The sequence below is a fragment of the Dermochelys coriacea genome, chromosome 3 (assembly GCF_009764565.3).
Source record: "Dermochelys coriacea isolate rDerCor1 chromosome 3, rDerCor1.pri.v4, whole genome shotgun sequence".
Lineage (NCBI taxonomy): Eukaryota > Metazoa > Chordata > Testudines > Dermochelyidae > Dermochelys > Dermochelys coriacea.
The window spans coordinates 112240824-112265509 of NC_050070.1; the positions used below are offsets into that span (position 1 = coordinate 112240824).

At 42.3% G+C, this 24686-nt stretch overlaps 1 protein-coding gene across 3 annotated transcripts in view; it reads left to right on the forward strand.

Moving 5' to 3' along the window:
* GRM1 (glutamate metabotropic receptor 1) overlaps window positions 1-24686 on the forward strand; it is a 289991-nt gene that overhangs the window by 208034 nt on the left and 57271 nt on the right. For all 3 annotated transcript variants that reach the window (XM_038397490.2, XM_038397492.2, XM_038397489.2), the window contains exons 6-8: window positions 8149-8317; window positions 10298-10424; window positions 19985-20915. In XM_038397490.2, coding sequence (XP_038253418.1) covers window positions 8149-8317; window positions 10298-10424; window positions 19985-20915 — 1227 coding nt within the window. The remainder of the gene's footprint in view (window positions 1-8148; window positions 8318-10297; window positions 10425-19984; window positions 20916-24686) is intronic.

A 24686-nucleotide genomic window follows, 5' to 3' on the forward strand; every position in this document is an offset into this window, starting at 1 on the left:
TCAAGTAAAAGGCTTTTCAGCTTTAATTTGCAGTATTGTTGTATAAAGAAAGAAATAAACCCCTACAAGACAGAAAAGAACAAAGTTCCTACTTTGAACACTAACTATACTATATTATACTATATTTTATTTACAAAATCCTTGTAAGCCATCACTGATTTTAACTGTAGACGGAGATGATAGCATCGTCCATAGTTCAGGTTGCCTGATACTTTCTATTTTCAGTTCCTTATAACTCTGTCCAACTTTATCCACTTGTCTGAAATTTTCTTAGATCTATTTTCTGCCTCAGACTGAATATATATTTTTAAACGGTTTAATGAAAAAGTTTGGGCCCTTTCTGACAATGAGCATATAGAAAAACAGGTTCAACTATTCCTCCTCTCCCTCTCCCACCGCCTCTGTCTTTGAAGAGCTCTTGTGCTTCCCTGCTTGGCAGCCAATGTTTGAGATCTGACAGAGGATAGTGTCAGAGTCAGAGAATGTCTTTTGCTGTCTCCATGGAAAACCACCCAGACTTGGTCAAGTTAAAAACCTCACTTGTACTTGCTCATTAGAGATTATTGGGGATTTACTGGGAAAATCTCTGAAAATTTCATCTGCAGTGAGTATATCCCATGAGCCTTCAAAATGGTAGTCAAAAGCTAGAGCTCCAAAATGGGCAAGGGTAGGAGAGTGGCAAGAATGCGGCAGCCCCTCCCCCCCCTTAGATTCATAGAATATCATGGTTGGAAGAGACCTCAGGAGGTCATCTAGTCCAACCCCCCTGCTCAAAGCAGGACCAATCCCCAACTCCCCAGATCCCTAAATGGCCCCCTCAAGGATTGAGCTCACAACCATGGGTTTAGCAGGCCAATGCTCAAACCACTGAGCTATCCCTCCCCCACTTCTCTCACTCCATCTCCCCTTTGACTCAAGGAACGGTGCACCGGATTGGGAGCCAAGCAAATAATGTGTTCTGGTCTTAGCATTTTTTAACACTTGACTTTGCAGCCTTAATATTGTGTTTACGTAGTTTATTGCATGTAATATATTATAACAGGTATCATTAGTGCTGCCATATTTAAGGATGAGATCCAACTTCCTTAATTACCCTAATTTTTCAATGGTTCACAGCTTTCTCAAACAAATTCCTTTTTGACTGAAAATTTCTCTGCTTTGTCGCAGCTGACGGAGATTTTTTTAAAACAGGTTTGCGACAAACATTGATACTGCATGTGTGAGCGGAGGGAAACAACTCAACAATATCCCAAACCTAATTTCCATATATTCAGAGCAGAACTTTTGTACATGCATATATGAAAAGAAAAAAAAAGAAGAAGAAGAAATAAACTTCCTATCCAATAATCAGCTTGTCTGGTAGATCTCATTATGTCTTAACTTCAAGCTCAGTCTCAAAACTGCAAGCACGGCTAAAACTTTTCACGTGTAAGATTTTGTAAGAGATTTCAGTTTGCATATTGTATACATTGACAGCTGGCTAATAATGATATGAAGGAGGACACTTAGAAACATAAGCACAAGAGGAAAAGTTAAGATGAAACTTTAAATCTTATCACAGCATTTGCTAAGTCTTGATTGATGTTGCATATAGTAATGCTAGTTTATGCCATGTAATGTGTTTTTTTTAAGGCAAATAACTTATGTAGACTCAAAGTTCTATGAAGGCAATGTGAACCTTTAATGATCTTCTGTCCCCCTCCCACAGATTCACTTTCCAGTATGGAGTACATGATTGTACATCTGCCTAATTCAACGTCATAATAGAAAACAAATAGGTTCTGCACTCTAGCAGGAGATAACTCCTAATGCTCATTTATACTCATGTATATCACATCTACATCATAATGAACCCTGAGGATACTGCTTCATGCAGTACTGCACAGTTTATACACAAAACTATCGAACAGCCTAACGCATTCCTTTTTCATATTCTCCCTTTATAAGAACAGGAAAGTGGGGAGGAATTTCCTCTTGATTACCTTGAAATGGGTCTCTTTTTCTAGACTCCTTTTTAATTATCAACCAAAGCTCTCATCCTGCAGCTGCCCAGATGGACCTCTGTACCTACACAGAGTTGTTCTGAAGTGAGTAGCACTCCATACGTGATCTGCCCACTGTGATGGGCGTTACCAGGGTGCAACCTGAACTGGGCTACTGCTAAGCCCTCTGTCTCACCAACCTGGGCTACCACTCACACTGTGATAATGTGACACGCTGCAGTCCTCTCCAGGTCCTGCACTCACACAAACGTTCACGGGCAGGAACGCCCCCTGCTAAGTGACATGAATGCTCTTGTCAGCCACTCATGAACCAACAAGAGAGAAGCTCCAGCCAATTCCCCTCAGCTCCCTACTCTTGCATCCTGCCCTGGTCAAAAGCCTGACCAATGTAAGTTTATTACCCAGTCTACCACTTCTACAGAGGAAAGTGGATCTGCACCAGCTATTGTTAACTGAGTTAACGCTTCCAAGCCACTTCACTCAAGCCACACTGTTTTAGGTAAAGTATAAAACAGATATATTAACTACAGCAAGATAGATTTTTGAGTGATTATAAGTAATAAGTGTACAGATCAAAGTAGATTACCTAAGAAATATTGGAGTGTCAGGGTGCTGCTTTGGGGTACAGTGTGTCACACTCATGTGGAGCCCCACTGACTTCAGTGGGGCTCAGTATTGGAAAATGAGTCTGCCCATGCAAATGTAGTTGCAGGATTAGGTCCTACGTAAGCACGGTTATAATGGATCCAGCTTCTCTGAAAAGTCTCTACAAAAGGCCATACACCCCCAAAGATATGCAAAGCAAAAGGCAGGCAGACAGAGGTTTAAGAGGCTCATGCACATGGAACTGCAAAGGTATCTGACGTTTTCTAAACCAGCAAACAAGATTTTGTTTATTTGAACCTCTGAGGAGAAAAGAAAAAGATTTGGGTGTGATGACCCCTTTACCCAGAACCAATTACCTATTCCTATCTGTTACTAAGGGCACAGATCCCTGTGTGCCCTTCATTCCCCAGCCCATATACATTAGCAACACTTCAGAATAAAACATTCTCACCTCAATATGAATGTAAAGAATCAATCTGAGAGAACTGAAACAACCACACAGAAAACCAAGGCAGGGACTCTCAGCCTTAGAAAGCAGAACATATTTCTCAATTTACAGTCCAAATCACAATTTCCAGTTGCAGCCTTTTCTCAAACCCCCCATTCCCCCCCCACGCAGCACACACACATACACTTAGATCAAAACACTCCCCCGCCTGCCACCCACAATGATCTTCTTCCCCGTCTCTCAAGAGCCAGCCTGTCTATCCATCCTCACTTGTGGTTCCTCCTCCTTGTGCTGCTCTCCTCTGTTCATTCCATCACTCCCGCTTGATTCCCCCCATGAAATTATGGCGTTAATCATCACTTTGCACAAACTACAGGCAGGGAGAGAAAGCAGGAGCAAAACAGTTAGCAATAAAAAACTTTCACACATCAGTCCCAGCACACAGGGATGACAGGTTGTGATGGTGGAGGGTGAAGATGGGTAGCTGAGTGTTTCCAGAAACTGTGTCTTTATGCTTCCTTTATATCGGTCTTGGGAAATTCTGTTCTTCTTGCCTTGGGTGGGAAAGTAGATTTTTGGGTCTGGCTGATACATTTTCCTGACCGTCTTGCAAGGCTGCCTTATATTAATTGTTAAATCAATGTTTTTGATTAATTTAGTCACTCTTGTTTGTTTGGTTTGAATATATTAATTGGATGATGATTCCAGAATGCATAACACCATAGTGCCCTATGCAGGGCTAGATTGTGACTAGCCTTAATGTGGCCACACAAGGAAATTAGTGGGTGTAAAGATTTCCCCTCCTCACCGACTGTTGCCCCTTCATATGGTCACATTAGGCCTACACAAATCTTAGCTCCAGGTGCTGGAGGAACATAAAGGGTACATGCTCGGAGTTAGCAACTGAGGAGAAATGGGAAGTAGGCAGAGCCTGGACTCCCTCTCCTCCAGACGTCACTGGAGGCTGGATGTCTGCAAGGGAGGTCAATATCTTGCACCCTGAAAAAGGCTTTAGCAAAGTACTTCCCATCCAGAACAAGTGGAGATTTTCTTATGAGGAACCATATTCTCCGAGATACAATTCCTCCTGGGACAGCACAGCTAGACACTGCACCTTACTGAGGGTTGTGCATGAAAGGCACAATCTAGCCCTTGGAGAATATCTACCAGTAAATAGTAGAAATTAGTGGTGCCAACTCTGGTGATTTTATCACAAGTCTCTCAATATTTGGTGGGAATTTTTAAAGCCCCAGCTTCTGGAGTCAAGTGATTACATGAGAATCACAGCTGTCATTTTTATTAAATTAAATTTCTAGCCCTCATTGTTACAGAGAAAAGTTTGAAAATGTGACCCAAATGTAAGCCTAAAGATTCTGAATCCAGAAGGCAAAGAAAAAGAACCCCAAAATGTATTACAGGAACTCCTCACTTAATGCTGTAGTTATGTTCCTGAAAAATGCAACTTTAAGTGAAATGGTGTTAAGCAAATCCAATATCCCCATAAGAATTAATGTAAATGGGGGGTTAGGTTCCAGGGAATTTTTTTTTTGCCGGACAAAAGGCATTATACACATTTTAAACAAGCAATTTAATACTACAATCATTGCTGAGTATGAAGCTTGGTTGAGGTGGTGGAGTCAGAGAGTGGAAGAGGATGGATTGTCCTGCTGTTCCTCTTGCTGAACTTTCTGAACTCGAAAAAACACATCTAGAGATTGTTGTTTTGCTTTCCTTTTTTTTTCCTTGGTAAATTTCTTTATAGCAAGTCATTAGATGACTAACTTCCCTAAACACTTTGGAGCTGTGTTCCCTGTCAGGATCATCATCACTCAGGATTTGCAAGCCAGCTTCAATCATTTGGAAAGCTTCAGAAAGATGTTTGGCAGTCAAATTTTGATGGGTTGGTTGTTCTACTTCTTGGCCCTCTTCTTCCATTGCTCTTGTCACTTCTAGTTGCATCAGATCTTCACTGGTTAGCTCTTCTCCATGTGATTGCAGAAGTTGTGTAACGTCGGCTTCTTCCACCTCATCAAAACCTGCTTTCTTGGCCAAGCCGAGGATATCTTTCTTCGTAGAGGGGACAACATCTTTAAATCCTTTTAAGTCATTGACACATTCAGGCCACAACTTCTCCCACACGTCATTCATGCATGCCTGAGTAACTTCAGCCCAGGAATCACCGATGTTATTGATGCACTTCAGGATGTTGTAGTCATGCCAAAATTGCTGAATCGTAGGTTTGCCTTCCCCATCGGTGCCTCTGATGAGCTGGTCAAAAGTATAGCATAAATAATATGCCTTAAATGCAGCGATGGCTCCTTGATCCATGGGTTGGATCAGTGATGTGGTGTTAGGTGGCAGAAAGACAACTTTGACATTTTATCACAGGTTGTCCAGGTTGATTGGATGAGCCGGTGCATTATCAATAAGCAATAAAATCTTGAAATCAAGATTTTCCTTTGCACAGTATTCCTTCCATGGAGGGATGGCATAGAGAGTCAGCCATTCTGAAAAAATAGCTCCAGATATCCATGCCTTCTTATTGGATCTCCAAATGACTGGAAGGTGTTCCTTTGAAAATCCCTTGAGAGCGCGTGGAGTTTCAGATTGGTACACTGTCAGTGGTTTCATCTTCAAGTCTCCGGCAGCATTACCACTTAAAAGCAAGGTTAGATGATCTTTAACTGCTTTAAATACGGGCACTGTCTTCTCCTCTCGGGAAACGTAAGTCTGCTCAGGCATCCTCTTCCAGTACAGGCCCGTTTTATCGACATTATCCCCCTTGTTTAGGGGAATAGCCCCCTTCCTCAATTATTTTCTTGAGATAATCAGGGAATTTTTTAGCTGCTGCAGTATCAGCACTACCTGCCTCACCGGACATCTTGATGTTATACAGGTGGAAGCACCTCTTGAACCAATCAAACCATCCCCGACATGCTGTGAAAGTCTCTGTCTGTCTGTGATCCTTCACCTTGGTCTCTCTTCAAATTGTCATACAAACTTTTTGCCTTAGCTTGTATCACTAGCAAATTCAGAGGTATGTTCCACTCATTTTGGTCCTCTATCCACAGTTAGAGAAGACACTCCATGTTTTCCAGCAAACTACTTCTTGATTGACTTATTGTAGTAGCACTAAGCGGTGTTGCACACTGAGCACTAGCCCTGATCTTGTCGGCATTATTACAAATTGTTTTCACAGTGATCGGAGTAAGACCTAGAGCAATGCCAATGTCTACTGCATGCTCGCCTGTATCAAATTATCGCCTGTATCACTTTAAAATGTCTAATTTAGTACCCAAATTAATGGTTTTCCTGGTTTTCTTTCTGCTAGTGGTACTGCTACTGCTAGGCACTTCACTATCACTTGCTGGACGTTTTTGACTCATGATGCTGGGTGATGCTCCTCCGGACATGCATGCATGTGCTACTCTTCATTCCCTTCAGCTAGAAGTGGCTGGGGTCATGCAGCATCAGTCAACTATTGCAAGGGAAAGAATTTGGAAAACCCATGTCATTCTTCATAGTAATCTGCTCCCTTACTGGAAGCCCAGTGGGTTTAGGCTAGGACTAGTTATGGAGGTTCTTACATTCTTGCAGGTTCTTACTTTCACAGGAGCCCTGCTGGAGGACCAAAGGCCTCTCTTCTAGGGTGCCCTGGAAAAATGGTCCCTGCTGTATCTCCCCTAGTAACCATGCACTCAGCACTTGGGCAGCATTGCAGCCAATGTAATAAGAGGAGGAAAATAACATTTTCTGCAGGGCTCTGTCCCCTCTCTGCTGTGTACATGCAGGGGCTGAGAGATGCACCTGGCATTAAAGTGAATGGCAAAGCTCCTGTGCGTTTCACAGACTTTCATGGGAGCAGGGCCAAGTTCTGTGCATCTCTATGCCACTTCTCCCCCTTGCTATAGCAGAGCAGGCGCTGGAACGCTATTCCTGTAACTTGCTTTGAGCAGGCTGCTGCCCCCTGTGTTCTGATCTCCCTCCAGCAAAGGGCGTGGAGCAGATAAAACATTATTTATTCTGTAGCAAGACAGGGCCTCTGCTGTGCACCACCCACAGCTGCTTTGCAGGCAGCTGGTGGCCTCACAAGCACTTGGTTGTAGAGCTCTATTTCCAAGTAGGGCCGCTGGGCTTTAAAGCAACAGTGAATCGCTGTGTGTGGGGGGACGGGGGAGTAGTGTGCACATGCTGTGTGTTTACAAACATACTGTACATACAGTACAGTACTATAGTTGGGAGGTGCCCCTGCCTTACCCTACACAGTCACAGCCCACTGGCACTGGAGACAAGGAGGCTGAAGGCTAGGAAAAGCACATTGCCCAGCAGCAGTGGCAGATTCCCTTACTCTGCAAGCACCAGGGGCGCGGGGCTCAACCCTCACCCCACCCACTCCACCCCTTCCCCCAAGCCCCAACCTTTGACCCGCCTCTTCTCCCGCCCCACCTCATCCCCCTTTACTTTGCAGCCTGCTTCCTCGCTCCTCCCTCCCCTCCCTCCTGAACGCTGCAAGCCAGCTGATTGCCGTGGACAGTAGGTAGAGGAGGGAGGGGGAGCCTGCACGCTGAGTCCTCGCTCCTATCTCCTGCCTCCTAAACACGGCAAGCCAGCTGATTGCTGTGGGCAGGAGGCGGGGGGAGAGGAGGGGAAAGGCGCTGATCCACAGTGTCTGCCGGGGGGAGAGGGAAATGCTGTGGGGGCAGGGGAGCATAGGGAGGTTACTTGCTGTGGAGAAAGCAGGCAGCCAAACAACATAAGAGTGGAGCATTGCTCAACTTTAAACTAGCATGTTCCCTAATTGATCAGCAACATAACAACGTTAACCAGGACAACTTTAAGCGAGGAGTTCCTGTACTTTTATAAAACTCATTATTTTTAAGCCATCCTCATGATTTTGGGGGGTCTGGCTCAGATTTTTGAAATCTTGGGGTTGGTGATACTGAATAATGAAGGAGTTGGTAGCTCCTCAAAGATTCTAGAGTTTTGGGAGCAGAAATCATGAATTAGCTGGTTTCCATGAAGAAGGAGAGTCTACAGATTTAATACTTGTGTCCAGGAGGCTCAACTGTTCTCTCTGCTTTCTCTTCCCAGATATGACATCATGAATCTGCAGTACATAGAGCCCAACAGTTATGACTATGTACTCATTGGAACCTGGCATGAAGGGGTGTTGAATATTGATGATTACAGGATTCAGATGAACAAAAGTGGAATGGTTCGATCAGTGTGCAGTGAACCTTGTTTGAAGGGTCAAATTAAGGTACGTCTCAGGTGCTTTTCTCTATATTATGTATCCAGGAAGATCTATATTAATGAGAGATGAATAACAGGCTTACACTTTTTTCACCAGGTTTGAGCAAACAGATTGAAGAAAACATCTGGTTTAGAATTTCTTTGCTTTTCAGTTATAATAAGTGTATAAGAAGGCAAGACTATATAAAGACTCATAGATCAACATTTACAAGAAGTCAATGCCTATTTCTTGTGCAAAAATGTACTAGCACATGTGCTTCTGTGTCTATATGTTCAAATCAAGTATGGTAGAACCTCAGATTTACGAAAACCTCGGGAATGGAGGTTGTTCGTAACTCTGAACAAAACGTTATGGTTGTTCTTTCAAAAGTTTACAACTGAACATTGACTTAATACAGCTTTGAAACTTTATTATGCTGCTTTCCCTTTATTTTTAGTAATTTAAGTTAACAAAGTACTGTACTGTATTTGCCCCCCCTCATCCCCCATCTCTGCTGCTGCCTGATTGAGTACTTGCAGTTCCAAATGAGGTGTGTGGTTGACTGGTCAGTTCGTAACTCTGGTGTTTGTAACTCAGGGGTTCTACTGTACCCAATGTATGCAAATATCAGCATGTGAGTGTACTTTTGGGGGTTTATACTTCTTGAAAATTCTACAGTTATTCAGACAGTTCTAGTGCTATAGAAATAGGATCAAATTTAGGCTTGTGCCACTGCTGTAAAATGTAACAATAAGAACAACACAATTATTTTTGTCATTACCCAGTACTTACTATAACTGCAGTTCTCTTGGGGGGCTGATTTTTAAAGTGGTGTGCACTGCAGGAATAAATTTTTTGTCCTGTCAACAGCACCTGAAAGAGAAAAAGATCTTTATCTGTTTGTACCCTATGCTTACCACAGGAGGTGTAGAAACACAAATAAAATCTCTATCTATTTACCAAATAATAGCACTTCTATCCAGCTATAAGTAATTTGCCACCTGCCATGTCCAGGTGGCATAAAGACAAATGTAAGCAGTATCATAATAATATGGGCACAGTTAGTTTACAAGGGCAAGATGCTCCCATTGAGGAAAACCACCCTCCCAAAACAGCTTCCCATTTCTAATTAAATTCAAAATGTGTAAACAAGCACACTTGCCTTCTCCCTTCCGACCTGCCCGATGCATCTAGGTTAGAATTTTAGCAAAGGCTTCATAAAATATACAAAACATTTGGAGGTACAACATCTACATTCATTGACCTCTAAAGATACTATCCATTCCTAAAGAAGAGTTTTTTGTGAATACAAACACACAGCTTGATCCAGCTCCCACTGAAGTCAATTGGATATTCTCTCTCTCTCTCTCTCTCTCTCTCTCCATAGATTGCAAAAAGAACTTAAATTTCTATACAAAACTCAATAAAAACCAACATTTTGCATTCTGCAGCTTTGCGTGTGGATGATGGGGAAGATCCTGGAGAGGGGTAAACTGAGTAAAAGTCTGCTGCAGAGTACTTAGTCCAGCAATATCCACAACTCATTCTTTCCATTCCATTGTCACCTGGATTGTATTTAATCTGCAACTGCATGTTTGCCCCCACATATTATATGCCCTGGGATCGGTTTGCAGACTCACCTATCCCTTAAATCAAACCTCTTTGGAAGTTTAATTTAAAATATAACACTTTCTGATTCAAACTTAGAAAGGAAACAGAGATTCAGATACACCACAAGAGAAGCTGCTTTCGTATTTCTAATCTAGCAGAAGTGACACTGGAAATGTCCTGACAATGCTTATTCTTGTGAGAGGTCGAGCAAAGGTTTTAGCCCAAAGGGGTACAAATAGGTCTTCAGCTTTTAATATTCACCCACCCTTAGAAACTTCCCGTAGCCAGTGCTCATACTGCATTGTTTTACAACATTGTAGGTGGTGCTGGCCTGCTGTGGAGACTCATGTGCCTTCTTAAAAAGGATTTTGTCTGAGGGTATTTTTTGTGTTGCAGGTTATAAGGAAAGGGGAAGTGAGCTGCTGCTGGATTTGCACCCCTTGCAAGGAAAATGAATTTGTGCAGGACGAGTTCACATGCAAAGCCTGTGACCTGGGCTGGTGGCCTAATGCTGACCTGACAGGTGGGAAATCTCCCTTGCATACACATCCTCATTTAACAGCATGCAGCAATACAAGTGTGTGATTGTGTATAAGGAGGCAGAGCGCCACAATATTAAAAGGGCACTTTAAACACAAAGACCTGTAAAATGTAGATCGCTCCGTGGATGATACAGCAGTCTCTAGGTCTACACTGCATAGTGTGAGGAAGAAGGGCCAGGTGAGTATTAATGTATACTCACAAATATTTACAGGGGGAAATGACACATTCTATCACTGTCACACACATTCAGTTAACATGAACATAGATAAAACCGCCAGAATTATTAATTAATTAATTACAGTACAATCATTGCTGTGTTTTTACCAGTGATATTTCAGGAGCCAGATGCACCAGCTGATTTACTTGACATCTTGTCAGTTCATTCCACCCCAACCCTGCCTCCACGGGAGTCCTCAGCACACGGGAAATGTCAGGGAAGTTCTGCGGAGTGATGGTGTTGGGATGGGATGTGCCTAGAGCATGTCTCTGCCATGGCTACTCTACAGCTGGGTTACAAGTTAGGACAGTCCTCTGGGCTATTCCAGTCTGTGCTGGTGGCTGAGTTAGCTCCCAGCAGCCACCACATGGTGAGATGCAAGCACCCGTCCCAGATATCTGTTCCTGGTCTGGGCTTTGCAGTGGCGAATCAGGCCTACCACCTCTAAAATTTAGAGGTCAGGGTGGATAATCAGCTGCATATGAGCTCCCAGTGTGATGCAGTGGCCAAAAGAACTAATGCGATCCTGGGAGGCATAAATAGGGGAATCTTGAGCAGGAGTAGAGAGATTATTTTACCTCTGTTTTTGGCACTGGTGAGACCACTGCTGGAATACTGAGTCTGGTTCTGGTGCCCACCGTTGAAGGATGTTGATAAATTGGAGAAGGCTCAGAGAAGAGCCCCAGGAATGATTAAAGGATTAGAAAATGTGCCTTATAGTATTAGACTCTAGGAACTCAATCTATTTAGCTTATCAAAGAGACAGTTAAGGGGTAATTTGATTACAGTCTGTAAGTATCTACATCGGGAATAACTATTTAATAATGGGCTCTTTGGTCTGGCAGAGAAAGGTATAACCCAGTCCAGTGCCTGGAAACTGAAGCTAGACAAATTCAGACTTGAAATAAGGCATAATTTTTTGAAAGTGAGGGTAATTAACCATTGGAATAATTTACCAAGGGTTCTTGTGAATTCTTCATCCTTTGTCCTTTTTTGATCAAGATTAGATGTTTTTCTAAAAAATATACTCTAGACAATATTTTGGGCAAGTTCTATGGCCTGTGTTTTATAGGAGGTCAGACAAGATGATCAAAATGGTCCCTTCAGACTTGAAATCTATGAATTTATGGGGGACCAGATTCATCAGGATACTCTCACTGATTTAGCTACCCCAGCAACACACAGCAGCTGTAACCCTGCCTAGGTGGCCAGTTAAACTGGATTTGCAATTGCTTTGGATTGCTGACACTTCACGAGCAGCCAAAGTCTATTAATGCCCTGCCCTTCTCATGAGTGTTTTCTCTGTGTGTGTGTTGAGCAACAGGATGGTATTTTTACAGGGTAAGAAAACACATTGACCACAAAGTGAGGAAATAAAGTGGTGTGTGATGGAACATGGTCTCATTCCTGGCCTTTAATAAAACTTTCTGGCAACAAGATGTCACCAGTGGTCTTCATGCATGGGCCAAAGTACTGTTTACCTGGTTGCTGAAAATACATTTCCAAGACATGTTGTATTATGCAATATTGGTTTTGTAGTATGGGAAATAGATGATCTACCCTGCTAAAATAATTTTTGAAAATGGTAATGACCTAGAAAACTTAATCTACTTCTTTCCAGTTTGTGCAGTGCAAAAATAGGAACTTCTTTGCTCAGTAAAGAAGCAAAGCAAGGGCATTGTGAAGGATCAGAATGCACTCAGGTGAAACCCAGTGCTACCAGCTGCTCCAAACAGATCCTAAGGGAGAATCTCAAAATGACAACCACTGCCAAAAAGGGTCTAAAAAAAGGTCTCCATTATCAGTGCTGCAAAAACCTCAGAGACTGTTGCAATCTACTGATTTTTTTTTCACATAAGTGTAAAAGGTCATTTTGTGTTTTTTGTTTGCTGTCTGTGAGGATTCCATCTCTACAAGGAGATTTTATTTTAAAACCACAGTACCCAAACTACAATGCAACCACCTAAAGTTTTCCAAGAGAACACATTTTACAATAAATATGAAACCAAAATGGCAGCCAGCATCATTAACAACTTCCACCTGTTCCGTTGAGATGGGTTTTTTTAAACCTTACTGCTGTTTTCTTGAAATGCAATAAATAAGTGCAAAACTATTCAGAAAATCTGAAGAAATGTCAACCCATCCTATATAAAAAGTCATTTGATTTGACTAAATTCTGGCATGTAGTGCTTATTTTAACCACTTAAGATGGAATGCTCTTTCCTTGCAAGGATTGTTCCCATCAAATGTGCTTTTTTAACTCTTGGGTTTTTTCTATTGTGTTTACACTCACCAATCACCGTGTAAGCTAGGCACAGATATTATCATATTGCATTCAAGATTACTTTTTCTATTCCCTTTAAATCTTAGATGATACAAATGTGTATGATTCTAGGCTGCTTCCCTCAGAGAAGGAGGTTCTTAAATTCTCAGTTTCTTTTAAAATTCCCAAAAAGTCTAGTATATTATTTCCTTAGACATAATTCTCAAGGTCCCTGTTATACCACTTCAAAGGCTGAATAACTCTGGTGTTCAGTGTTGGTTAACTGCTTTATTTTTTTAATTTTCAAATGGTTTACAGAAAATGTCCACACCTGCAAGTTTGCTCAGTAGAATAGGAGACACAGGACAGGGGAAATTTCTCACCATGAACTTTATAAACCATATTTTTTCTGAAATTAATTAAAATCAATATTTTGGGGCCTCTTGCCAGGAACCTCCTTTTCACAAGTGATATCATTTATCTTAATAGAATTTATGGAAAAGGAACAAATGTCAGAGCTGGAAAATCCAGTTTCTTCCAGCTTTAATTAAGCAATAAAACAAGACAGGACAAGTAGATTTATAGAGCTATTACAATATTCATTGTAAAGGTCTTATGCCTTCAGTTTCCTGAGACATGTATTATGATCTCAGGAAACACCTCTGGAGTGTATTGTTGGTCTTATAATATGAATATCATTTTAAAAAAATTAAAAAATCAATTAGTCTCCTGTCCTGAGAAATAGTTCATAGTTAAAGCATAGGGGGAGAAAGTAGACAAAAACTAACGAACTGGTTTTCACAACATATAGTAAATTAACTCTGTAGCCTTTTGCTGTTAATTTCTACACTGGATTTTTTTAAAGCTTGTAAAATTTCAGTTTACTGAATATCTTTTCTGTCTGTCTTTGTCTTGCTTTACACAGCTTCCCTATCCTCATGTCCCTCTCATTCAGATGCCAGTCAAAGCCCTCCACTAATGTGAGCAGTTCACGGCTGGGGATGGGTGTTGTAGAATGTACTCAGCCCACAGAGAGCATGTTATGGCTCTTAGGGCTTGTCTGCACACAGAAATTGCACCAATGTATCTAAACAGGTTTCTATGTCTTACATAAAATAGACTTAAAGCTGTGTGTGTTTAAATTAAAAGGAGTACTTGTGGCACCTTAGAGACTAACAAATTTATTAGAGCATAAGCTTTCGTGAGCTACAGCTCACTTCATCGGATGCATTTGGTGGAAAAAACAGAGGAGAGATTTATATACACACACAGAGAACATGAAACAATGGGTTTATCATACACACTGTAAGGAGAGTGATCACTTAAGATAAGCCATCACCAGCAGCGGGGGGGGGGGGGGGGAGGAAAACCTTTCATGGTAACAAGCAAGGTAGGGTAATTCCAGCAGTTAACAAGAATATCAGAGGAACAGTGGGGGGGGGGGGGTGGAGTGGGGGGGAGAAATACCATGGGGAAATAGTTTTACTTTGTGTAATGACTCATCCATTCCCAGTCTCTATTCAAGCCTAAGTTAATTGTATCCAGTTTGCAAATTAATTCCAATTCAGCAGTCTCTCGTTGGAGTCTGTTTTTGAAGCTTTTTTGTTGAAGGATAGCCACTCTTAGGTCTGTAATCGAGTGACCAGAGAGATTGAAGTGTTCTCCAACTGGTTTTTGAATGTTATAATTCTTGACGTCTGATTTGTGTCCATTCATTCTTTTATGTAGAGATTGTCCAGTTTGGCCAATGTACATGGCAGAGGGGCATTGCTGGCACATGATGGCATATATCACATTGGTAGATGTGCAGGTGAACGAGCCTCTGATAGTGTGGCTGATGTGATTAGGCCCTATGATGGTATCCCCTGAATAGATATGTGGGCAGAGTGGGCTTTGTTGCAAGGATAGGTTCCTGGGTTAGTGGTTCTGTTGTGTGGTGTGTGGTTGCTGGTGAGTATTTGCTTCAGATTGGGGGGCTGTCTGTAAGCAAGGACTGGCCTGTCTCCCAAGATCTGTGAGAGTGATGGGTCGTCCTTCAGGATAGGTTGTAGATCCTTGATGATGCGTTGGAGAGGTTTTAGTTGGGGGCTGAAGGTGATGGCTAGTGGCGTTCTGTTGTTTTCTTTGTTGGGCCTGTCCTGTAGTAGGTGACTTCTGGGTACTCTTCTGGCTCTGTCAATCTGTTTCTTCACTTCAGCAGGTGGGCATTGTAGTTGTAGGAATGCATGATAGAGATCTTGTAGGTGTTTATCTCTGTCTGAGGGGTTGGAGCAAATGCGGTTATATCGTAGAGCTTGGCTGTAGACAATGGATCGTGTGGTATGATCTGGATGAAAGCTAGAGGCATGTAGGTAGGAATAGCGGTCAGTAGGTTTCCGATATAGGATGGTGTTTATGTGACCATCGCTTATTAGCGCCGTAGTGTCCAGGAAGTGGATCTCTTGTGTGGACTGGTCCAGGCTGAGGTTGATGGTGGGATGGAAATTGTTGAAATCATGGTGGAATTCCTCAAGAGCTTCTTTTCCATGGGTCCAGATGATGAAGATGTCATCAATGTAGCGCAAGTAGAGTAGGGGCATTAGGGGACGAGAGCTGAGGAAGCGTTGTTCTAAGTCAGCCATAAAAATGTTGGCATACTGTGGGGCCATGCGGGTACCCATCGCAGTGCCGCTGATTTGAAGGTATACATTGTCACCAAATGTGAAATAGTTATGGGTCAGGACAAAGTCACAAAGTTCAGCCACCAGGTTAGCCGTGACAGTATCGGGGATACTGTTCCTGACGGCTTGTAGTCCATCTTTGTGTGGAATGTTGGTGTAGAGGGCTTCTACATCCATAGTGGCTAGGATGGTGTTTTTAGGAAGATCACCAATGGACTGTAGTTTCCTCAGGAAGTCAGTGGTGTCTCGAAGATAGCTGGGAGTGCTGGTAATGTAGGGCCTGAGGAGGGAGTCTACATAGCCAGACAATCCTGCTGTCAGGGTGCCAATGCCTGAGATGATGGGGCATCCAGGATTTCCAGGTTTATGGATCTTGGGTAGCAGATAGAATACCCCAGGTCGGGGCTCCAGGGGTGTGTCTGTGCGGATTTGTTCTTGTGCTTTTTCAGGGAGTTTCTTGAGCAAATGCTGTAGTTTCTTTTGGTAACTCTCAGTGGGATCAGAGGGTAATGGCTTGTAGAAAGTGGTGTTGGAGAGCTGCCTAGTAGCCTCTTGTTCATACTCCGACCTATTCATGATGACGACAGCACCTCCTTTGTCAGCCTTTTTGATTATGATGTCAGAGTTGTTTCTGAGGCTGTGGATGGCACTGTGTTCTGCATGGCTGAGGTTATGGGGTAAGCGATGCTGCTTTTCCACAATTTCAGCTCGTGCACGTCGGCGGAAGCAGTCTATGTAGAAATCCAGGCTGCTGTTTCGACCTTCAGGAGGAGTCCACCCAGAATCCTTCTTTTTGTAGTGTTGGCAGGAAGGTCTCTGTGGGTTAATATGTTGGTCAGATCTTGGGAGACAGGCCAGTCCTTGCTTACAGACAGCCCCCCAATCTGAAGCAAATACTCACCAGCAACCACACATCACACAACAGAACCACTAACCCAGGAACCTATCCTTGCAACAAAGCCCGTTGCCAACTCTGTCCACATATCTATTCAGGGGACACCATCATAGGGCCTAATCACATCAGCGGCTCGTTCACCTGCGCATCTACCAATGTGATATATGCCATCATGTGCCAGCAATGCCCCTCTACCATGTACATTGGCCAAACTGGACAGTCTCTACGTAAAAGAATGAATGGACACAAATCAGACGTCAAGAATTATAACATTCAAAAACCAGTTGGAGAACACTTCAATCTCTCTGGTCACTCGATTACAGACCTAAGAGTGGCTATCCTTCAACAAAAAAGCTACAAAAACAGACTCCAACGAGAGACTGCTGAATTGGAATTAATTTGCAAACTGGATACAATTAACTTAGGCTTGAGTAGAGACTGGGAATGGATGAGTCATTACACAAAGTAAAACTATTTCCCCATGGTATTTCTCCCCCCACCCCACCCCCCACTGTTCCTCTGATATTCTTTTTAACTGCTGGAATTAGCTTACCTTGCTTGTCACCATGAAAGGTTTTCCTCCTTTCCCCCCCCCCCCCGTGCTGGTGATGGCTTATCTTAAGTGATCACTCTCCTTACAATGTGTATGATAAACCCATTGTTTCATGTTCTCTGTGTGTGTATATAAATCTCTCCTCTGTTTTTTCCACCAAATGCATCTGATGAAGTGAGCTGTAGCTCACGAAAGTTTATGCTCTAATAAATTTGTTAGTCTCTAAGGTGCCACAAGTACTCCTTTTCTTTTTGCGAATACAGACTAACACGGCTGCTACTCTGAAACCTGTGTTTAAATGCTATGTTGAATCAGGGCTGAGGCATTGAACATGTTACCTATCCTGGAGGAATGAGAATATGGCTTGGTGTTACTAAATCTAGACTACACATTACATATTAACTCTTCTAGTGCCCATAACAGTGCTGCAATACTGGCATACCAATCAATAAAGGAGCTTTGTTTAATATTAATCAAAATGCTGCGTTGCTTCTGACAGTTAATCTATTATGACAGGTTTCAGAGTGGCAGCTGTGTTAGTCTGTATTCGCAAAAAGAAAAGGAGTACTTGTGGCACCTTAGAGACTAACAAATTTATTTGAGCATAAGCTTTCGTGAGCTACAGCTCACTTCATCCGATGAAATGAGTTGTAGCTCACGAAAGCTTATGCTCAAATAAATTTGTTAGTCTCTAAGGTGCCACAAGTACTCCTTTTAATCTATTATAAAAGCAAAATGGTAGCTGATTCTACTTCTGTTTCTCAGTCCTGTTGTGGCTATTGGCAACAGGCTTCCAGGTCTAATTAAAATCTTTATTTTCAATTACATTTCACCCTGAATACGTAGTGAGATGTGCTCCTCACCTCACCACATGAGCTTTGGGTACATTTGCTTTTCTTTAAACCAGCTCCTTCAGCTGCAGAAATTAGCGTTGCCATAGCTGTTATAGGCAGTGCAGATAGTGCCACCTGTGTTTAAGGCTGCCCAATGCTTTCTACTATAAGCCCCTCTTTTCTGTTGCTTATCAATTTGTCAAACTTTAACTATTCAGGCTGAAATTGTCCATGCCACGTGTCTGCCTCAGACTGAAATTTTTTGCTTTGATCTGTATTTTTTGGAAAAATTCAGCAAATATGGTTCAACTGTTTCTCAAAATGAGGTTAGGGAAAATATGTTGGTTTGGCCATGTTAAAACATGTTTAAATCTGTTTCACTGACACCCTTCCCTCCACGTTTTGGAGCAGGGACTTGAAATTTGGTAGCGGTGGCATCTGATACCTTTTCCCATCCACCTAAATTTGGTCACGTTATGAGTCTCTGGAAATCTCAGTGCACACATGCTCAGTAAAGACCTCTCCAAAGATTCCATCTGTACCGAACATGCTCCATCCCAGGGCTTCAGGGACTGAGAAGGACTTTTCCTGACAGCTCCTCACAGCACCCAGGGGCCAGTGCAGTGCTAGACACCAAAACTGAGAGCAGTGAGGCTATCTCTCCTGTGCAGTCAATGCTTCCTTTGCTGGTCCCCAAGCAGGGAGGAGGAGAAAGAAAAACAACTCAACTTGATTGCACAGCTGTGAGGAGCTGCGTTAGGGAGTGGGAGCACAACTTGGATGAGAGGGTCAGGGTGCAAGTGGGGTTAGGATGAGGAGCCAGGTTGCATGGAGGGAGGCACTGGGATGAGAAGCTTGAAGGGAGGATTAGGGACTGGAACAAAGAGCCACTGAACAGTAGGAGTGAGGAACTGGAACATGGACACAGATATGAGTGGGGTGGGGGCAAGCAAAAGACTATTAAGAGGAATTGAGGTGGACAGGGAGGACTGGAACTGGAAAGAGGACAGGCTGGAGGGGCTAGGTCATCAAAATGAAAGTTGCCTACTGTAATTCTGGCACTTCCTGTCTTTTAAGTGTTTGACTTTTCAGCCTTAACATTCTTTTAATTTAGTTATAGTTTTTAGTGTGTACTTTGTACGGTGGTAGCACCTAGAGGCCAACTAGGTCAGTAGCCACAAAGTTTCCTTTAACTTTGGCTTGTGAAACTCTTATCCAAAGTAAGCCCCATTTCTTACAGCTACTTCTATTTTACTAGGAATAGGTGATATCCTTCATGCCTATTTTCAGATACACACATACATTGTGGATTTGACTTTAATGTCATTGAATTCCCGTTATAGTTAGAGAAGACTGTGTGAAGGAGCATAAAGAGAAAAATATCTAATGAAAACATAGAGAGAAAATGGAGCAAAGATCTGGAAAAGTATAAATACACAAGAAGCAATAAGACAGAAACATTTTAATGAAAATATGCATATATTTCATACATATATATACACACACATACATGGTTACATATCTATCTACCTATCATATAGGGGTACCCAGTTGTTCCAGTCTAGCTTTTAGTGGGGTTTCTATCCCAAGTAAATAGGCTTGCCTCTATTTTTTCTTATAAAATCACCCCACGAAAAATATGTGAGTTTAAATTACATTAGTTTTGCAAACACACAAAATAATTTGCAAAGTTTGAAAGCCTTGAACTTTCCATGAAATCTTCTGATCCCTGCCCAAAACTGTTGATAACCAGCACTTCACTGTTGTTTTAGTTAGGGTGAGGATGCTGGTCTTAGTAGCAAGGACTTGTTCACAACTCTGCCTCTGAATTGTTCTTTCCCCCTTGGAAAGTCACTTAAACAAAAATTGTAAAAACACTCCACTGATTCTGTTTTTGGGTGCCTAGTGCAATAAGGACACCTCAAATTAATGAATGCTTTTTAATTTATTTAATCTTAACCTTTCTGTGCTTTAGATAAGTCATCTGTAAAATGAGTATAATAATCCATTCCACACCGGCTTACACTGATGTTTGTACTTTAGTTTGGGATTCAGAAAAGCAGTTTATCCTTCTCACAGGTACCCTTCTAACACTTTGTTTCTTTTCTATATACTGCAGGCTGTGAACCCATCACTGTAAAGTATCTCCAGTGGAGCAATATAGAGTCTATTGTGGCTGTGGTCTTCTCCTGCCTGGGGATTCTGGTCACCATGTTTGTCACCCTTATCTTTGTGCTCTACAGGGACACCCCTGTTGTCAAATCCTCCAGCCGGGAGCTCTGCTACATTATACTTGCTGGCATCTTTTTGGGTTATATCTGCCCCTTCACCCTTATAGCTAAGCCCACCGTCGTTTCCTGCTACCTCCAGCGCCTTCTGGTGGGCCTCTCCTCTGCCATGTGCTACTCTGCCCTGGTGACGAAAACTAACCGCATTGCACGCATCCTGGCAGGGAGCAAGAAGAAGATTTGTACCCGCAAGCCACACTTCATGAGTGCTTGGGCACAGGTGGTCATCGCCTCCATTTTGATCAGTGTGCAGCTCACACTGGTGGTCACACTGATCATCATGGAGCCCCCTATGCCAATTCTCTCCTACCCCAGCATCAAGGAAGTCTTCCTGATCTGCAACACCAGCAACCTGGGTGTGGTGGCCCCCGTGGGCTACAATGGACTTCTTATTATGAGCTGCACTTATTATGCCTTCAAGACTCGCAATGTGCCTGCCAATTTTAATGAGGCCAAGTACATTGCCTTCACCATGTACACCACCTGTATCATCTGGCTGGCCTTTGTGCCTATTTATTTTGGGAGCAACTACAAGATCATCACCACCTGCTTTGCAGTGAGCCTCAGTGTGACAGTGGCTCTGGGGTGCATGTTCACTCCCAAGATGTACATCATCATTGCTAAGCCTGAGAGGAATGTCCGCAGTGCCTTCACCACCTCGGATGTGGTGCGTATGCACGTTGGGGATGGCAAGGCTCCTTGTAGGTCCAACACATTCCTCAGCATATTCCGAAGAAAGAAGCCAGGTGCTGGAAATCCAAAGTGAGTAATTGGTTGTGTGTACGTACATGTCTGTCTGTCTCTTTTTCCTGTTCTCTTTCGACCTACAGTAGATTGTTGTATTTGTAATAAGGTATGTAATGCTATTTCATCTTGTCTGTGGTAATGAGGGTAGGGCTGGGGTAGATCTAGAATAGTCAGCTACCCTCTCAGGTTCTCCATTGTGAAGGTAGCTTTGTAGGTAATTCCCCTTTGGTGCAGGTCATTCTGCAGAAGAGTAACCAAAGCTCCCTCTTTCAGTTTCTCATCTTTCAGTGCATGCCCATTTGAAGTGCACTGCATTATTGCCCAAACTGAGGTGCAAGTGTATTTCTCCTACCCCCACCCAAAAAGTGGACCAGAAATCTGTGGGTGACTGATTATCAATCACGCATATCTGTCAAATGGCCACTGGAGTCTGTACGTGAAAGTACAGGGTCTTTCATTCATTCACAGGGTAGTCTTTTGTGAAACTCTTTGATTGTCATCAAACTGCACCCCTCCAGATTGTGTGTTTTTTATTTAATTTAATTGGGAGCAATATTTTTTTTAATAATTGGCACTGTTAGTTTGAGTAGTCTTTGTTCCCAGTGCTAGAGTTTGCTTCAAAGAGTCACAAGGATTGAATGATCATGATGACAATTCTGCATTTGTAACCTGCTTGAATATATAACTAAGCTACAGGACAGAAAGAGAGAGAGAGAGCGAGAGAGAGAAATGTCATTTCAAGCAACGACTCCCTGTGAGCAGCTGTCTGAACATTAGCATACTTTATTTTCCTATTTCTTTAATAGTACCATAGGTCTGTAAAGAAGCATCAGAGTACTAGACACAAGCTTAGAGTACTGGTATCAGAGTTGTGATCAAAATGTAAAAAAATAGGAACCAAAGGAGGTGGAGTCCACGTTTCAGAGCTCTTTAATAGCATCAAAATTCAGTTAAGTTCAATTCATTTGTCTATGCTGAATCATCAATAGTTTGTTGAAGTCCTTCATGTTCGTTTCACTTCACTTTGCACAGGAACCATTTTCATATCTCTCTGAGATGCAAGGGGGATACAACTAAGATGACATAAAACCCTTGCTGTGATCAGTTTTGCTTTCATACTACATTACTCTTTAATTTATCAGATGGTCGGGGGTGGAATAAAAGGCAAGCACAAACAGTGGGAATACACAACTCAGTCAAGGAGAAAGCAATAGGAGTACACACACTGAGTGCTAAGCTGATGCAAAGAAAGAACTATGAATAGCAGTACATTTCTCATAGACCATCTTTGAGTGAAATATGTTCTGGATTGTAATATAGTATCAAAATATTGACCATTGTAAGTCGTAGACTTATGGTCCTTGAAGGTGGGTAGATATAGTGATCCAACTCCCAATGATTCAGTGGAAGATATATCTGGCCTTAGATCTCTCCAAGAGAACAGTTTATTTCATTTGTTGGCTCTACTATCTAATCTTCGGCTCAGGTGCCAGAAGAGGCGTATTGTGTGTTTTGTACCATGAACAAGCTTAGCAATTTAGCTCTTTGTTGTGCTTAGTTGACTTTTTTCTAGCTGAATAGAATAGAATAGTTGAATCTGCTGAGGCTTTATAGCTTTAAAGGAGAGAGAAGAAATTTATATTTTGAACAGAATTATAGTCACAGTTTATAAACTAAATTTAGAACAAAGCATATAATACAAGAACATTTCTCCTCATTAGAAAACAGCTTTCTGAACTGCATTTGTACCTTATAAAAATGATAGAAAACTCAGCTAAGCTCTACCAGTTTTGTTTGTTGCATATATTTTAATAAGTATCTCTTGACTTTTAGTTCCTTTCTACCCAGCATGGATTTAGTTGTATGGAACAAAACGTCTTCATAGCACTTTTAAACTGTGTTCTGAACTAAACGTTCATTAATCAGTTAATATGCCTTCTGTATTTTGTGTGTTGTCAGGTTTCTGGATCTTTTACATGCCAGAATTCAACCTCTTGATTGGCTACTGTTGTCTGCTTCATTTATGTTATCACAGAAGTGGGAGCATTACAGGCTTCCTTGCTGAGAGAGAAACTTCTGCAGACCTCTGTCTCCAAATACAGGACATAGTAGCGTTGCATACAAGAAGGTTTTGGTAGCGAGAAGATGGGGCATCATAGACGGTAGCCTCAGGATTATGGAGGCTGTTCAAGCCCCCAGTAGGATCCATTTTCAAAGCTTGCAGGGACAATGGGGAGAAGATGTAGGCAGACACTGAGACTGCTGCTGATGAAATCCAGGAGGGAAGAAGCTGAATTTGCTGAAGGCTTTGAATTTGAAATCTAGCTTGAAAAAATATTTGAGATATAAATGCAGTCGACAAGCATATTTAATGCCCAAAGGAATTGCACCCTGGCTTCCTTCCAGCTCTTCTTGGAATTGCCTTTCCAATTTCAGGGTTTTATTTTCAGCTTTTCCTCTCTTTGCTCTGGTGTGCAGACCCTTTTCTGTTGGTCATGTTACTGTGCTTCTTGATGCTGTAAATGCCTTTCTTGGGAGGCCATGCTTGCTGCTTAGAAATGGTGAGCTGCACTCTTTCTGAGGGACTTTTATCCCAGTTTCTTTCCATTGTCTTTCCTCTTGTTTATTTGTTGTCTCCCTTCTTCCCCATTTCTTTTCAGCCTTCTGTTTTTTCTCATTGTCTCTTCCCGCTACTAATCCAATCAGGACCAATTCCCTTACACCTCTTAGGATTTGTCCACACATAGAATTTGCACTGGTTTAACTTAAATTGGCTTTAAAATAATTTAGTCAAATTGATGCAAGTTTACCTTTGAACACTCTTATGTTGGTGTAAAACTGATTATAATTTACAGGTGAAACTTAAACTGATATAAGCCAGGTTAAACCAAGGTTTCCACACCATACAGGGGAAAACATCACTGACAACCAGATGTTACAGCTGAATTGAGCTCTCCACATTGCATAATAATGATCTTCATCTTCTTCATCAAAAAAGAAAGGCATATTGCCTTTGCTAATTTCTGACAGACCTGAGCTGTCTGCTTCTGATGGGTTACAGCATGGGATCTGGAGGAGATGAGCACTGTCTCTCCCTGGCTGAGTTTAGCCTATTGGCTCTCGCTGAAGTTCAGGAGGTGTTAAGAGTAGAGTTGACTGGGAACTTTTCATCAAAATGAAAAGCGTATTCAGAAAATGCTGATTCACCAAAATCTGAACTTTTGGTAGAAACAGATCTGGCTTTGATAGGAAGGCTTCTCAGGCCCAGGATGGAATGGGGGGAAGGGGAGAGAAAGTTCCCTCTGGACAGATTGCTGCTGTGTTTGGATCCCAACATGGTGGACCTGTGGGTTTTTAAGTTTTGTAAATCTGAGCAAAGCCCTGGGAGACTCTCTGGCTTTGGTTATCTAGGCAGGCTTTCGGGATGCAGATCCTCTATCTAGCACGTCTTATCAGAGCTGATATGAGCCACCTGCCTAGGACTTCTGGCTAGTGGTGGCTCCCCCAGACTCTTCAGTTGCTTAAGCACATCCTTTTTCAGACCTCCAGCCTTTTAGGCACTGTGGTGTACTGTCCATCTCTCCAGGGACACGTGATAGTTGATGCACATAGCATGCAGACTTTGCCAAAGGCTCCAAAACGACTTAGGCATGTGGCAATTCCCCCAAAAGGGCCATATTTTTGGAGTTTAATATACCCACCCTACACACACCCTAATCATTTGAAAACTTATTTTATGTACATTTAGATGAGGTATAATGCAGTGCCATAAATCTGTAGGTGAGG